At 32.8% G+C, this 17,321-nt stretch overlaps 1 protein-coding gene and 1 pseudogene across 2 annotated transcripts; one reads left to right on the top strand and one right to left on the bottom strand.

Annotated features, from left to right (window-relative positions):
* Positions 1–488: 488 nt before the first annotated feature.
* Positions 489–3,380, top strand: LOC100810384 (GABA transporter 1-like; annotated as a pseudogene).
* Positions 3,381–6,975: 3,595 nt separating this feature from the next.
* Positions 6,976–16,585, bottom strand: LOC100794452 (DNA repair protein RAD5A). Of its 2 annotated transcripts, none has more exons than XM_006592672.4 (20): positions 15,929–16,585; positions 15,711–15,844; positions 15,425–15,560; positions 15,172–15,225; positions 14,954–15,079; positions 14,718–14,869; positions 14,430–14,514; positions 14,065–14,337; positions 13,773–13,919; positions 13,514–13,669; positions 12,756–12,823; positions 11,932–12,054; positions 11,760–11,859; positions 11,542–11,654; positions 10,036–10,314; positions 9,692–9,892; positions 9,301–9,394; positions 9,132–9,203; positions 7,948–8,046; positions 6,976–7,644 (listed from the first exon to the last, which is right to left on the bottom strand). In XM_006592672.4, exons 1-20 carry the CDS (start codon positions 16,403–16,405, stop codon positions 7,495–7,497), a joined length of 3,039 nt encoding a protein of 1,012 aa, XP_006592735.1. In that variant the 5' UTR covers positions 16,406–16,585; the 3' UTR covers positions 6,976–7,494. The 2 variants fall into 2 exon arrangements, with proteins under 2 accessions (XP_006592735.1, XP_006592736.1); XM_006592673.4 differs by having other exon boundaries at positions 6,976–7,617; positions 15,929–16,582.
* Between the last annotated feature and the right edge of the window lie 736 nt (positions 16,586–17,321).

Below are 17,321 nucleotides of genomic sequence, written 5' to 3'. Positions count from 1 at the left end.
TTGGTACAATTGACTCGTACTCTTTTGCCTCTGTTTAATTCTTTAGTATTTATGTCATCTTGGAGGGTTATTGTGTATTAATTATTTCTTCTTGTCTCGTAATAAGTGTCGTGTAGAAAGAAAAAAAAAAGTTCTAAAATAAATATCATTTTAACTTGTTATACTAATTATTTTTTTTCCATACCTTAAATGATATTAACTATAGACAGCAGAAAGCCAGAAATTATAAAAGAATTAACGATGACAATGTTAATTCTATAAAATTATTATACTTTTCCATCTATTTCCTAACTTCTCTTAATTTGTGTAAAAAGTCTATAACATACAGGACAGAGAGAGTCATGTTTAATTGCTTCATATAACTTTGTTTTAGTAGTGAGCACGGCGAACTACTAGCCAGCTTTTCATTCTTTTGGATTAGAACAAAAGGCTAACATATTCAAGATTTTCATTGAAAATCGTTATTACATGCAAGTCATTTATGATTTTTTGTAGGTTCATGGATGCACTGTGGTTATCCCTTGACAACTTCAATTGTGGCTCCACCACTCCTAAGTCTTCCTTATGCTTTCAACTTCCTCGCATGGTCAGCCGGAATATTTTGCTTGGTCATTGGAGCTTTGGTCAGTTTCTACTCATACAATTTGTTATCTTTGGTGTCCTTGAGCACCATGCTCATTTGGGCAATCGCCAGCTACGATTTGGAGACTTGGCTCGTGACATTTTAGGTACTACACTCCTTCCCTGCAATAATATTGATTTGGTGGTAAAGGAAGGATTTGATTCTTTTAAGTATTATAGAAGAAAAAATGTATTAAATTTATAATGAAGTAGTGGTAATACACAAAGTTGGTCTCCACCCCTTTAAATCCTTCTTACCACCATACAAGTTGTACTAATGTCCTTTGATGTTTTAAGACGCAAAAGGAGCAGATGAATATTGACATGTGTGCACCTAACATAAGTGAAGTCACTTTATTTGGTGCTGAAAAAAGTAATGCAGTCACACACACTCTTATACATATACATTTACAAAACTTATATTTTCTAATCAGAGTTAGTAATATTCGTATACCTTCATTATACTACCTACCTACAAAGATGAGAGAAATGTAAAAGGGGAAAGTGATGTATAATAAGCATTTTCCATGTTTGGGACCATAGGCACCAGTCAGAATCCATTGCATTTGAAATCCTGATGAAGTCTATCCGAACATCATGGTCCTCACTAACTGCTTGATCTGAAATTTTTGCTACTATAGCTTAGTAAGTTCTAGGACCAATTCATGGGCTCAAAACTAATGTATCAATATTATTAACCTTGGAAGGTCCTCGATGGGGTCGGTATTTTGTGGGGCCAATTCAATTTGCAGTGTGCTGTAGTGCTGAAGTGTTGTGTCCTCTTCTTGGAGGACAATGCATGAAGGTGTGTAAACTGTAAAGATCGCTACACATTTTTTATTTCTTTATTTTTTATATATTAAATTAGAATTTACATTCTTAAAATAATTAAGGGTATGTTCAATTTTATTCTTGATTTTTAAAATCACTTCATATTGCTTTATAATTATTTCTGAATAAAAGTATCAAACCAATGTGTGTGATGAATTTTATTCTGAAAATAAGTTTTGAAAAGCTTGAGGACACTATGACCATTGCTAATTTAGACAAGCAGTTAATTCACATTCCTCTCGTAGCATGGAGTGAACACCTTTTTTTTATATATTTTTTATATATCATACTTCTACCTTTTATTTCTGTAGAGGATCTTATGATGCGATTTTAAGAATATGTTTGAGAGTAAGATTTTAGATGGAAAGAAAAGAGAGTATATATTTTTTTTTACATGAAGAGTAATGTGATGTTCATAAAATAGACAAGAAAAAATAAATAGGAGTACTGAGCACACATACATAGGCATTGACTATATACCGATTCTTCACAGCTTTTCCTAATGGACCAACTGCAGGCAATGTACCTGCTGTCAAACCCAAATGGAACTATGAAGCTTTATGAGTTTGTAGTGATATTTGGATACTTCATGCTGATTTTGGCTCAAATCCCATCTTTCCACTCCCTGAGACACATTAATTTGGTGTCTTTGGTACTATGCTTAGCCTATAGTGTCTGTGCTACTGCAGCTTCCATATATATTGGTATTTCCTTATCCCTCCTAAATAATCCAGTTAATTAATCAGCACCTGTGCTTGCAATTGAGTACACCTTTCTATGAACTTTTCGAAAATCTACTTAATCAGGAAACACATCAAAAGGGCCAGAAAAGGATTATTCTTTAAAAGGTGATACAAAAAATCGCTTATTTGGAATCTTTAATGCCATTGCCATCATTGCCACAACTTATGGTAACGGAATAGTTCCAGAAATTCAGGTTTGAAACAGCTAGATCAGTTCCCTCTTGTACGTAGAACTTCTTAATACTACCCACGCCATCAAAGTATTTGTTTTAACTTTTAAGAAAAATACACATGCTTGCACTTTCTTTGGTTACAGGCAACATTAGCACCTCCGGTAAAAGGGAAGATGTTCAAGATGTGTTTTTTATGCTGTACTTGTATTCACTTTCTTTAGCGTTGCCATCTCTGGCTATTGGGCATTTTGGAAATCAAGTTGCCGGACTCATTTTAAGCAACTTTGTGGATAATGGGAAGCCTTTGTTCCCAAATGGTTTATTTATATGACCAACATTTTCACAATAACCCAACTATCAGCTGTTGGTGTGGTAAATAACACCCTGATTGCAACTACTTGGTGCATTCTTAGATTATAGTGTGCACTGAATGTAATACACAACCATGATTTCAATTAAAGTTAATACACAATAACATGTTTGACAAATCAACTTTTTGATGTGTTTGTACATAATTTTGGATATCAACCATGATTTCAGTTAAAGTTAAAAGGGATTACTTATCTTCCTATTGGGCAAATTCCGTGGTTTTTAAATTATAATCCAAGATTACTAACTGCTCTATCTTCCTCAACTCAACTAAGACCTAGTTAACCATTGAATTGCAACATTTGATGCAGGTGTACTTGCAGCCTACAAATGATGTAGTACTAGAGAAAACATCGAGAGACCCAGAAATTTCAGAGTTTTCTCCTCGCAATGTAATTTCAAGATTGATTTCTCAGTCATTAGCTATAATTACTGCAACTACTATAGCAGCAATGCTACCTTTTTTTGGGACATAAACTCGCTTATAGGAGCATTTGGCTTTATGCCACTTGACTTCATTTTACTGGTTGAATGTATAATCACATTGGACTATGTCGTGAACATAACTAATGTCAATTATATAAAGTTTAGAAGATTATTAAACAAATATACAGTTCACATTAAACGTAAGTTACAATTGTAATGTTTTGTGGAAAATTTTTGTAATTTTTTGTTTAAACAAGTGACTATAGTATTCCCAAGAAAAAGTAAATTTACCATGTATGAATCAAATTGCTTTTAAGGTGTATAGTTATATCCTAAAAGATGCATGAAGTCTGCTCCTCACAACTTTTTCAAACTTATATGATAAGAAAAAACCGTATTCACAACATCCTATGAGTACACATGTATGCTTCGATTTCAACTAATAAGATAACAAGTAAATTTACCATGTATGAATCAAATTGTTTTTAAGGTGTATAGTTATATCCTAAAAAATGCATGAAGTCTGCTCACAACTTTTTCAACCAATAAGATAAGATAACGAGTAAATACTAAACAACTTAACCAAATGAAACCACCAGATATTCAACATCTTAATCCAATTAGGTTCATCATATCCTTCCATCTTCAATAAACATGTTAGTAAGGATAAACGGAACTGATTACTTACTTTGTTTTTTAATGCAAGAGTTTTACACTGCAATCTAAACTTATCCGTGGGGAATTAAATATTACAAGGGATGAGATTGGAAGGATTACAAGAATGCCCTTGTTTATCTGAAGTAGATGATCACTGACTCCTGTTCAACACATGATAGTCTTGTCTTGTAAAACCAGTTCTCGATCTTCCAGTTACTTTCATCATCCACCTATCTCTTATCTCACCCATAGACATATTCATATGAGAACAAAAAGTGAGACATGGATTCTCCTGCAATTAGCCTTCTACTCATTTATATTTTTTTGTTCTACTTCACAATATTAAATTAAATTTTTTATTCGTACTTAATATTATCTATATTTTTGTATTATTTAAAAAATATAAATAAATAAACTTATTTTTAAAATATTTAGTATTATATTAAATATAATTACATTAAAATTAAGTAAAAAGTTTGATTGATGTCTATTGAAAGTTATCATGACTTGTTCTTAAAAAAGATAATGATATGATACATACATCCAGTAAAAAGTTTTACATCTAATCATAACTCATAATGGATTGTAAATTTCTTAACTTTTAAGAGATAATTATATGTAGATAACATTATAAGTGCATACATTAAACTCTTATTTAAATTAAAATTTATTAAACATATTGCACGTGTTTATTTAAATATAAAAAGATAATTTAAATACATAAATATTTAAAAATAAATTATTATTAGTTTATAGTTAGGGAGGACCTTTCAGTGTTTTGGTTTGTTGAGTGGTTGGATCTTTACCAAGTAAGCATTATGTTTGTTTTTTAAAAATTAAGCATTTTGATGGTAAAAAATTTTCATAATTTTGTCGTTATAAAATAAAATATATCAAATATTATAATTTATTAAAGTAACTTATCAAATATTTTGTTATAAATTATATATTTCATATTTATTAACATTTAAATAAGAGAAATGTAAAAAATATAAAATAATTAATTTAACTCTGAAATTATCATTAAAGATATGGATACAGCTTTATAGCACATAATCATAATAATGATTATGGGAAAAAATCATAATAATGGTATGAGTAATTTCACACTTATATAATTTTTCATTCATATAATCAATATGAAGTAAGGGAGAAAGAAAAAAAAAACATGATTAAATATTTATTTTTCATTTTCAAGTCTATTTTTAAAATCATAAATTCAAAAAAAATCTAAAAATAATAAATATGAATATATAATACAAGATAATTATTAAATTAACTGTTTATTTTATTTCTTCTTAAAAACTGTTTATTATATAATGCAATGTAATTATTAAATTAATTGGGTATTTTTCATTTTCAAGTCTATTTTTCCCACATGAAAATCATAAATTCAAAAAAAATATAAAAATAATAAATATAAATATATGATGCAATATAATTATTCAATTAACTGTTTGTTTTATTTCTTCTAAAAAATTATTTATTTTATTTATTGTTGATATAATGTTAATATGAAGTAATTTTTATATGCATTTATCTTCAAAATTAAAATTTATTGAAATATTTTTTTAAGGCAAATTTGTTGTTGTTTGTTGAAATAGTTTAAGTTTTATTAGATAGATATAGTTGTTAACTATTTTAATATAATATTTTTTAAGGATTTTAAAGATATCAATTTAATCATATGATATTATTAAAGATTTGAATTGACTTCGTCACATCATACATTATTATTATTGCTCAAAGAAGTGGAAACAGTAGAATAATGTCGATAGAGAAGTGAGAAAGAATGGTATTTTTTAATAGTTATATTATCTCTTATTTTATTAATTTTTTTATTTTTATCTAACAAAAATATATAAAAGATAATAATAATAATAATAATAAATCAAAAGACATTGAATCATAATTATCTTCTATAAAAAATATAAAAGATTAAATTTTAAAAACAAATAATCCTCTGCTAAAGTTAAATCATACTAAATCATGCCAATAACTAATTTGAAATTAAAATTTTGATTTGATAACTCAAAAATATTGAAGTAGAAATTACATAATTGAATCAAATAAATAAATATTATGAAATTAAAATTTCAATTTGAAGTTTACTTTATATATATATATATATATGCACTTAAAATAAATAAAAAATATAAAGTAAAAATTGTTTGATAATTTTCATTTGGATTAGTTTTAAATTTCTAAGTTAAAAGTTTTCTAGTAGGAGACAAATAAATTTATTTGATATCAATTGTCTCACTCAATGAAAGAATACATTAATAAAAATTAAAAATTAATTTAAACACCAAAAATTTTAATGATTAAAATACATAAAAATATTAATATATATATATATATATATATATATATATTAAGTTTTAAATTTTATAAATGTCATCATATTGTAATTAATAAATATTAATTTTTAAATGATTTATAAATATTTTATTACAAGTAATATTTATTAAATCAATTTAAGTATTTATTAAAAGAGATAACATATTTAAAATACAAAAGATTTTAAGAAAAATCAATAATGTCAATATATTTAAAAATAATAATAAATAATCCAAAAATTATTAAATGAATATATTATTCTAATTAAGAATCTAAAAGCTTAATTACAAAATAAAAATTTAAAAATACATAATATAAATATCAATTGAAGAATAAAAAATATAAATATTTTAAAATATCAAAAATTGGATTTCACTGTAAATTTTAAAATATAAATTTTTATTTAACTATATTATTTACTCATTTTACTAAAAATTGCAAAATCAATGCTTATAAAAAAATTGAGAAATTGATTAAAAAAAATCAAATGGTATTTTAGGCCGAGTCAGGATTCAAAGAGTAAACCAACATCCTCAAATTGACAATATTGGTGGACACTTACATACACTTCGATGAATAAGTTCTAGTAAAATGTTAGAAATGAATAGAATATACACAGGAGATATGCTTGCTTTAGGTATTTATAGGGATATTTCCATCAAAAGAACTATACGTATTAAAGATGTATTTTAACAGTTGCTCTTGTTTTTTAAGTTAAGGGGGGAAAGAAAGGAAGACCACGAAGATACAAAGCCAAGCTAATCAACAGGTAGCTGCCAAAGAATTCCTCCCCTCGAAATCGGGGGTAATGCAGATGAAAAAAAATCATTTTTAATTAAATAGTTGTTGAATTACATACATACACTGAACTTAGACAAAAAGATTTACAAAGTAAGAACTACATTGAAAACCAAAAACTTAGAACTATCCTTCCCTCTATTTTTAACTTAAAATATCAAACAAGGGGAAATAAGTCCATCCATTTCTTCGCTTATCCACTCGTTCCCCTCTCCCAAACATAGCATAACAACAGCATGTCCCCAATTACATCAAGAACGTTCATCTACTTTGCACCTCCCCCTCCAAACAGCCTGATTCAAGCATTGTGTTGACCAAGATATTCATTAAACTTGATCTCACTATGGAAGTTGCAGGCTAAAAGACTATTCCCTGGCACACATGCCCGCCTAAGAAGCACCTTCATGTTACTAGTCACAACTACCTCGCACTCGCCAGTCACCAGCACTTAAGAAGACAAAAAAACCATGGGATGCAAAATTTGTGAAAGTGCTGGTGCACCCAAAGCAAGAAAACATGTTTGCACTGCCTCTGGTCTAAGTAAAAAGCATCTTCAACTCCTCAATCCTTGCAGTTCGAACTTCTTGATCAGTCAAGGCACCAGAAATCATTCGTTGTTTCCGTGCTTGCACTGCCTCCATTCTCTCCTCAACTGTCCCCTGCAATGTTAAACACAAGAGCAAATGCTGCATTCAAGTCAATAACAATACTCGGAACCAAGGTTAAAAGATTCACATAATTTGGTGATAGATACCAAATAGACATGCTAACAAGTGACAAGTGACACGTAATTATCCAAAATTAACTTGCTTGAACAAAGCAATCTCGTAAAAAGGTAGAAGTCTAGTTCAGCCAGTGACTTTGCCACAAAAACTTAACTAGTTTACTAGCAGATTTCTTGTACCCAGTGAAGCAATTAACTTAAAAATATATAAAGCAACCATGTAAGATATGTGCATGATTTTCCAAATTTGGGATATTAAATATACCTTCACAATAAACCGTCTAATGGCAACCTTCTTTGTTTGTCCAATACGATGAATACGCATAACAGCTTGTTCCTCAACAGCAGGATTCCACCATGGGTCCTGTCCAAAGTGAAAAATCATCAATAATCCATAATTACTAAAAAAACAAATACTTTACAAATGACAATAATAATATGTCACTATATACCCATTGGATTGGTTCTTCATAACATTCCGATGCAACTTTCTGAATCTTATATACATGCAATTATTTACTCCTAATATATTGGAAAGATTAAATTTCTTAATCTAAAAATATGCTAAAACAACTAAAATGTACAATACAAAAAATATTTATAAATTTACACTGCAGCTAGTAAAAGTATTGGTGAGCAATAATAATTTAAATTTGAATAGTCACCCTAAACATCATGAAGCAAGGAGCTGGCACCCAGGTATGTTAGTTTTTTCACCCTAAACATGATGTTTAAATCTTGAATCTTACGACAATGTGATGGAATGGAAATATTTAGCTGACTAATTTATCCTCAATGATGACTTGAGACAAGGTGATGTGTTTGGTAGTGGGTAATGGTGATTTTCATTTTAATAACGCAGGGAGAACATATATTATACGCTCCACTAAAGATCATGTGGTTTCAGTCACTATGTTGATGTTTTATATGCGTCCAATGCTGGTAATAATAACTTTGTTGAGGATGAGTTTTCTTTTTATATAATCAATTTGATTAAATCTTAGAATGTGGGTTTGGATCTAACTCAACCCTAATAAAAGCCTCATGGGGTGAGGATTGCTCCCTCCTTATATATTCTATCTTTGTCTTATCTCTAACCAATGTATGACTTGGGTTTTTTCCCATGCACCCCTTCACGGCTCATGCCCAGCACTTTTGGATTTGGTGCGTGAATAATATGGTGGGTGAGCCGTTTAATGGATCTAAGAGCATCATAGAAGGGTTTGGGCCTAACTCAACCTCAAAAACTAGCTCAAAGGGCGACGGCTGTCTCTCACTTATATACTCTATATTGACCTTATCTCTGACCAATATGGGACTTGGGTTTTTCCCAATATTAAAAACTCGCATCATGTGGATCATACCCAATATTGATAGCAATCCAATTATCCGAGTTCAAATTTATTACACTATCCCCATGCGATTTGGTTAAAAAATAGTTTCACGTACCATGACAAAAGCATTAGAAGCTGCTGTTAGGTTTATACCTACTCCACCAGCTTTTAGTGACATTAACAACACCTGATGCAAGAAATAAGTATTGCATAGTCAATGCATTGAACCAGTTTAACTACACTGTCTAGGTCACAAACAAATGCGAGAGGAAGTATGTCAAGACCAGGGTTTCGCCGTCTTCGGAGAATTGCTTGATTACTTTTTCTCGCTGCTGCTGATTCAAAGTCCCGTCAAGACGAACAAACGGAATGTTATTCCTGTACATGAGTTCAGTCACAAAGAAAAAAACCTCTTTGGTATTGTTGTTCATTGCAAAAATGTTAAACCAATAAAAAGGTAACTAAACTCATATTGGCATTAATGGCTTAAGCATGATGCAGAAAAGAACAGATGAAGCATGCCACCGCATCATAGCAATCCTCAAAGCTGAGATCCATTTAGAAAGAATGACAATATTACAACACAATGAAAAATTCACACTCACTGAGATTCTCTCCCACAAGAATGGCATCTTTCCTAGAAAATGATATGATTCAACTAGTAACAAATCTTACCGAGTAAAGGGAATCTGCAAGAGGTCTAGAAAAGCAGTCCACTGGCTGAAAACAATGCTTTTGGAGCCTGATGAGCAAAGATTTTCAAGTTCATTCAAAAGAACAGTTACCTTGCAAGACTCTACCCAGTTCTTCTCAATATCCACCTGAAACCGATTCTCAGTAGGGGCAGTGATAAGATCCTGCCTGCTGATTGTTTTCCTGTAAAGTAAACAATATTGTTAGGAATTTGTACCATAACCAAGATTCATCTGAAAACTACTGCAATAAAGACAATTTTGAACTTCCTTCAGTCCAAATTAAATAGAAGAGTCGAAAATTCTAATGGGTTAGCTTGATAATACCTACAAACAGGACATAAGCCAGACGTAGCATTTCGCCAACTTGACAAGAGGCATTCCCGGCATAAGCGGTGAGCACAAGGCGTTAACACAGCATCTTCAAATACTTCAAGACATATTGGACACTCTCCTTGCTCCCCTTTACGTAGCTCTTCCACAACTTCTTGAACATAAGCCCGTGAAGGTGTATCTTTTACTTCACCTTCTGAAGCACTATAGGTTCCTCTAAGGAAGCGCTTAGCTAGTTTGTTTAGATCGGCAAATTCTTGAGTATCACCTCGACTAAATGAATCAATTGTTATCATGACAATAATCTAAGACTTTAGAAGAGAAAACAACTTAATGGTACAAGGGTCAAAGAAAACATAATCACAAGAGTGCTTTTCAATCACATTACATCAAACAAAATTCCCAAGAAACATCAAAAGTAAAACAACATCAAGCAAAGTTTAAGAAAATCATCCTCTGCAGCATATTGTTCTGATGCAATCAAAGACATCAAACTATTATAAACACCTTACACACTCTTAGAATGGTGTGTGGATAACATGGTGGGTGGCCCTTTGAATGGATCTAGGATAGAATTGGATACCATTTTAGAATGTGGGTTTGGGTCTAGCTCAATCCCAAAAGCTAGCTCATAGGGTTAGAATTGTCTCTCACTTATATACTATATCTTGGTTTTATCTCTAGCCAATGTAGGACTTGGGTTTTTCCCAATAAACACACGCATGGACTTCAAGAACTAAAAAAGGTTGTGATGAACCTACAGCCCAAACTGCATTTCCCAAATACTTTAGACGATTGAATTATGCAAAATAAAATGGGCAGGGGGCACCAACCTCGAAAGTCTTATAAAACAGACCTGTTAGTATCAATTCTATTCCAAACCATACTACTGATTTAAGGTTCCATCCTAAAAATCCATGTCCCTCCAAATATGATTAGAAAAGAAAATTTTACGTTCCTCCCCTTAATATTATTTTCTTCAGATTCAAAAAGTAACAAAAATTAGGCGAAGTCAAAAAGAAAATTTGACAATTACACTAATTATGTAAAAGTACTTCCTAGTTATCATTTTTGCTTTCACTTTTCAGCTTCCGTCATCCAGCATTTGATCATTGTATTATCACCCTGATCAATTTGTTTAGTGTGCTAAGTTTCTACTACTCTCACATTCAACTTGGAAACTGTAACTCCCATACAGTATATTTAAAGGCCAGTGTTTATATAAATTTTAAGTCTCTTGTATTGAAATTTCTCCTGAACTTGAAAAACAACCAAACCTAACCAAAAAAACTCCTCAGATTAGCTTATGAATAGCATGATGGTGATCAGAACAGGTTAGAAATTTTGAACAGATTAAATGTTAGTGTAACACCTGCTTAAAAACCAATTAATCAGACAAGAAGCTTACAATTAGAATAATTTGTGCTCAGGTGCTGGCAGTAGAATTTTGGTACAAAATTCAAGTATACTAACAGAAACCGGGAATGTAAGACATCATACCTCATTACAAGAAATGGATGATCACAACATTGCCGAAGACGTAAAAGTAACTCCAATATTGAAGCATAATTATGAAGAACACGCCCTTGCTCAACAAACTGGTCAAATTTTACCTGCATAAATTTCATCAATGAGTTGGATCAATGTGACTTGTTTCATTGCCAAAAAATAAGGTGAAAAACTGAAAATATTAAATTTAGATTAGAAACTCAGAATACCTTAGATCTTTTGAATAGGGCTCCATAAAAGTCCTTTTCAGGTTCTGTGGGTTCACAGTAAATTACCTGCATATCAGCTGGAGGGAGAACTAGGATGGGCCTGCAACAAATGATAAGTTAATAGAATGAACTATATGTTAAAATAGCAAAGGTCTTTAACCAGATTACTGACTTGCCCTCTCGATCTGTGCTATGTTTGGTTCTCCTCAACATGATTGGCTTCAAAATTGATTGAACTAACTTCAGCCCTCTTTCATCACCACCCTCAAATGGTTTCTGAATAAGTTTGTTCCACCTAGATCATATAAAGCAAATCTTCACAGTCTAGTACTCCAGCCACATACCCACTTAAAAACAGTAAACAGTCAAAGTAATAAACAGATTAGGAATAACTTATAAAAAAAATGACCCCACAACAAATACTTTGCTTTAGATGACTATGCTAAGCATTCCTGATTTCCAACTTGGTCTCATATTTTGTACTCCATTTATGTTACAGAAATTTTGACTAGAAAATGTTACTCTCATAAACGCCCAATCAAATCACAGGGTGTAGAATTCTTCTCCGATTGATGCCATTGTAATCAACCAACAGAAGTTTTAAAAGTGAAGTAAAAAGGAGAGTCAATCAAACAACTTGTCTTAAGCTTACACAAGATTTATGCTATAAAATTATAAATGTCATATTGTCATGTACAAGTCTTGTTACCATTGTTATTTGATTCAATAATGGGAAGAAAATAATTGAAAGCTCCAACTTCCGTAGAATGTAGAAATTATAAATTCTGTTAGAGATACAAAATAAAAAGTTCATTTTAAACCCATATTTAACTTCCCCTACCCCCTCCCAAAAAAATCATAATCTAGCATTATTCACCACCCAAAAATGGCCTTCAGAAGCTAAAAAAATAACCCTGATGAGAAAAACGGGAAGTAGTAGATAACATTGGACATAAAGAGCTAACATATCCAACACAAAGAAAGAGGTAACTTTACCATGCCCAATGACCCCAAGGCTCTATTCTCAGAAACCGCAGAAGACTGTAAATATCCTCAAGGCTGTTCTGTAGATTAAAAAGGACTCCATGTCAGGAAGAATAAAAACTGATTTGGAACACTAGACTACTCCAAAATAATCTAAGTACATGAACAGCAGTTCCATGAAAAAATTTAAGTACATACTCATTTGGAAAAAATCCAAAAACTGTTTTTATAACTTTTCAAAGAAAGTTTTTCATACCAAAATCACTTCCAGAATTTAAAAAACAATAAAGCTTATCCAGACACGCTAAGGGTTTGACAGCATTGCAAGGTACATGTGTATTACAGAACATGGATTATCAGCTTAAACACAGTGTCCAACTCACAACACTATGATAGAAACATGAATAATAATGATACTACAATGTCACGGATAGATTCTACGTAGTCCAACTCCATAACTCAGAACAAATTAGCAAAACCTTATCAACTATGATACTACAATGTCATGGATAGATTCTAATTATACAACTCAAAGATGGAAACTATAAGACACTGTCAGAGATAATTAAAGATTTCATAAGTTTAATCATGCAATATAATCTTAGTGCCAATCAAAGGTTTCCGGTATATCAAGTTAAAGCATCACATAGTGGTCTTCTGTAAAATTTAGGATTAGTGCGAAATTTCTTATTCTAGGTAAATTGACTAGTTAATTAATCCACAAACACCAAAAAGAAAGTTTTCAGCCATGAGACTCAATTATAATTCACCTGAATCGGAGTGCCTGTTAGACACCAACGTCTGTCAGCAATTAGAGCAGCAGCTGCTAAAGAAATTTGGCTTTTAGAAGATTTTATGGTATGTGCTTCATCAAGAACCACTCTAAACCACCGAATTGAGAAGAGTCCACCATTATCCTCTGCACTCTGTACATAAGACAGATTGAAAGATGCACCAGTTGATAAGTCTTAAGAAATGAAGCAAATAGCCACTATCAGAGATAGTATACAGGTTTCAACTTTCAACTACCTCGCTGGAAAATTCAGAGGCCAAAATTCCATATGTAGTAATTACAACATCACTTTGGGCGAGACTTTTTGCATCTTTTGGCCTACTTTGTCCATAGTGAACATATAGAGACAGAGACCCAGGGTGCACATGAGTTTCAATCTCCGCCTGTAGAAATTTTCAAATGATCACAACTGAAAAGTATTTGACTTACTCTATACATCCCACAGCTGAATACAATGTGATACTACTTTCAAGTAGAGAAATGATGTAACCAGAGAGCTACATATGCAAAAATTGACAACACTAATACCTTCCATTGCCCAAGAAGAGTCATGGGACATATTATCAAGTTGCCACCACTCATTAGAACATTCTTTTGCTTCATCGGTTTATCAAAACCAGCAAATTTAGTTGCCTTCTTGGGTATGTTTGAAAAATTGTGCACTGTATCACTAACTTCACCACCTTCAATAAAGGATTGGGTTATGGGTTGACTGGCTATTGATCCACCCTTTCCTGAATGGGCAACGAGAAGGGATATGGTCATGATGGTCTTTCCAAGCCCCATAGCATCTGCCAAAATCTTCAAATTCACAATAAAATAATGCATTACAAATGTTGAACAGTATGTGAAAGCAAGAAAATTTTCCAGGGTTAACTCCTTAAGAAACATACTCCTCCTCTGGCCATTTGAAGGGTGCTAGGAAATTCTATTGAGGCTTCACCAGAAAATGCATTCAAATAAATAACAAGCTCCCTCCTAGCAAGTACAAGCACAAATACTTCATCAAAACCACTCATTGGTTTTTCTATGTGTGTGCATGTGTGTTAAAAAGGATTTTAAATTGTGGTCCACAACCACAATTGCAGCCACATCCAATGCATTTGTCCACAATTTGGTTTTCACAATGCAACCACAATTTAAAACCATGAATCCATGATATTAAATAGCCAAAGGTATACTTGTCAGCCAGGTGATATGCCTCCCAACATGGATGGAGGGTTGTTGCTGTCTCGTCCATAGATTGTCCCTTCTCCATCTGGATCATCCAATAAAGCGCCTGCTTTTGATAGGGCCGCAGTTCACACATAAGATTACCAGGGGGGTCCATTTCCTGAACAACACTTTCTGGTTAAAGACTATTGCACCATTTATAAGCATAAGTAAAACAGTGCATGTTACTCTCAGAATATAGCACCTCTAACTCTGAGCTCGATCCAACACCAACAATGTTCTCAACATCAATTTCAGAAATGGAATCCTCATTGTCATTCTCCTGACCATTTTGAGAAGGATGCTCAGACTTGGTACGTGGTAATGGGACCTGAAGAGAATATCTTCCTGTTAAAGAAAGGTAGCATGCAAAAATGGTTGCAGAAATAGTCACAAAGCAATTAAAGCCGTAGAGTTTTGTACCCTTTGACTGAGAGGACGTTTGTTGGAATAGAAATCACCAGGAGTTAACTCCGCCTAAAAATCAAGAAATGATGCAAGTCAACATTCAAGTACAACTTTCTTCAGACTAATTAGAGAGCTATCTTATCAAACAACAAAAGCAAACTCCACACACAAATAAAACATAACACCTTCCAACTAAATATAACCAACGATACAAAAGATGTTCAGAAAAATAAAAATGAAAAACAGGTGACACAGGACCAACAACCACCTTCTTAAAAGGGTTTAAACCCAGCAACCGAAACAAAGTTGGAAGCGGATGAAACACTGATTCATCAGTGGAGTTGGCAGCATCCTTGAGAGAAACCTGGTGATGCTTATCAAACATCGAACTATTGATAAATACACTGAAAGAGTCCCAAAAACAAGCAGAATTCAGCTTTCACCATCAAAAAAACATAAATGCAAACCATAAAATTCCATACACGAGTACTTCAACGCAAAGCATAATCCATGAACACGGTGGCAAGCCACATAGCATTTCACATCAAACATACCTCACTGACAAAACAATGGAGTCCATGATACCCAAAACATTAGGGGCGTATTTACACTGCCCCTCAATCCTAACCTTATGATCCCGCACGAGAGGCAAAAGGCACCGACCCCATTCGTTCGGTATTCTACCAATCTGCCACACCAAAACACCGTTAATCAGAACACAGATTGAATTGAACAAACGTTACTTCAGTTACGACGCCATTGTTCACATTACCTCCCCAGCTTGTTCCGTCGAGAATCGAACAATCTCCGAACAAGCCACTGCCCGCCCGAACCCCTTCCCTGGAGAGGGCGAAGCGGAGAGCTTCTTTGCCGGGAACTTGAAAACCACGGTCTCGCCGGAGCTTATAGTCCTCCCTTTACACGTGGACAAACCCGTCATTTCACCACAACTCACGAACCACCAATCGTCGCGGTTACTGTCGCTGTGTCGTTCACCGACTCTGTGGTTTGAGTTGGCGGTGACGGTGGGAGCGGGAGGCGTCGGTTCTGGGGGAGAAACTGGTGGGGGATTGGTGGGGCGCGTGGCCTTGAATTTGGGGGCGGTGTGAGTGTCGAAGATGATGTTGATGGCCGCAGTGACGTCGTTTTTGGCCATGTGGAGGGCCCTGATGATGTCCATGTCGGAGAATTCGGAACCCACGATGGATCGGACGGTGGATAAGTGGTGGTCGCTCACCTTGCTCCCCATCGGAACCCTAACCCTAACCCTAACCCTAAGTACCTGATTTCGCGCCAAGGGTTTGGAAAATTGAAGGCGAAAAAAGAAAGGAAGAAGGAAAGTCTAAATTCATAAATTCACAAAGAGGCGCGAGGAGTGAGTCACAACTCACAGGGATTGATTTTTTATTTATATTTTTTTTGGTGGAATAGTCACAGTTATTGATGAGTCTCCGTTACTTACTTGGCGGGAGTCCACGCGATACGCACGTGGCCTCTCACTCACCTTGCCTTCCCGCCATATCTCGTGTTTTATGGCGCTGATATTTTTTATTTTTAATCGAAAATTGAAAACTGAATTCAGTCATTAATAACCCAAGTTTTATGGCGCTGATATTAATCGCACATACGTGTCCCTATGTCATTTTTTTAACAGTCATTATTCACTTATCTATAATGGAAAAAAATACATGTGAATATACAATCTCATTCAACAGGAGAGAAAAAGAGTTATATATATGATACTGATTGGATGTGATAAGAAAAGAGAAATAAATAAGAAATGTTGATATGATATTTAAAGTACTAAAATGTTTAAAAGTGTTTATCAATTATTATTTTTAATAAATTATGGATTTAATAGTTGTGTTATTTTATATTATTATTTAATTATAAAATTTTGTTAATATAATTTTTAAAATAATTATTATGAAAATGAACAATTAAACATAGATTATAAAAGTTGTAAATTAATTCTTATTGTTAGCATATTTTCAATCGTATAGATAAGGGACAATGATTTGCTAAAGGGAATAAGGTATTTTGGTAGACATATTTTTATACTTATTTTATTCTTATCATTATAATCATTAATTATAATTTTATTCCTATAATTACCTTTATAAACCATCCACTGGCTTCTATTTTTTTTATTTGAATAATATAAA

Source organism: Glycine max, chromosome 12, assembly GCF_000004515.6.
Source record: "Glycine max cultivar Williams 82 chromosome 12, Glycine_max_v4.0, whole genome shotgun sequence".
NCBI classification, from domain to species: Eukaryota; Viridiplantae; Streptophyta; class Magnoliopsida; order Fabales; family Fabaceae; genus Glycine; species Glycine max.
This window is presented reverse-complemented; position numbering and strand designations above follow the sequence as displayed.

Coding starts and splice junctions, on each gene's coding strand:
- LOC100794452 (XM_006592672.4), bottom strand. CDS start 16,405: ATGGGGAGCAAGGTGAGCGACCACCACTTATCCACCGTCCGATCCATC. Junction 15,080..15,171: donor AACGTCCTCTCAGTCAAAGG/GTACAAAACTCT, acceptor TATTCTCTTCAG/GTCCCATTACCACGTACCAA. Junction 11,655..11,759: donor CCCTATTCAAAAGATCTAAG/GTATTCTGAGTT, acceptor AAATTTATGCAG/GTAAAATTTGACCAGTTTGT.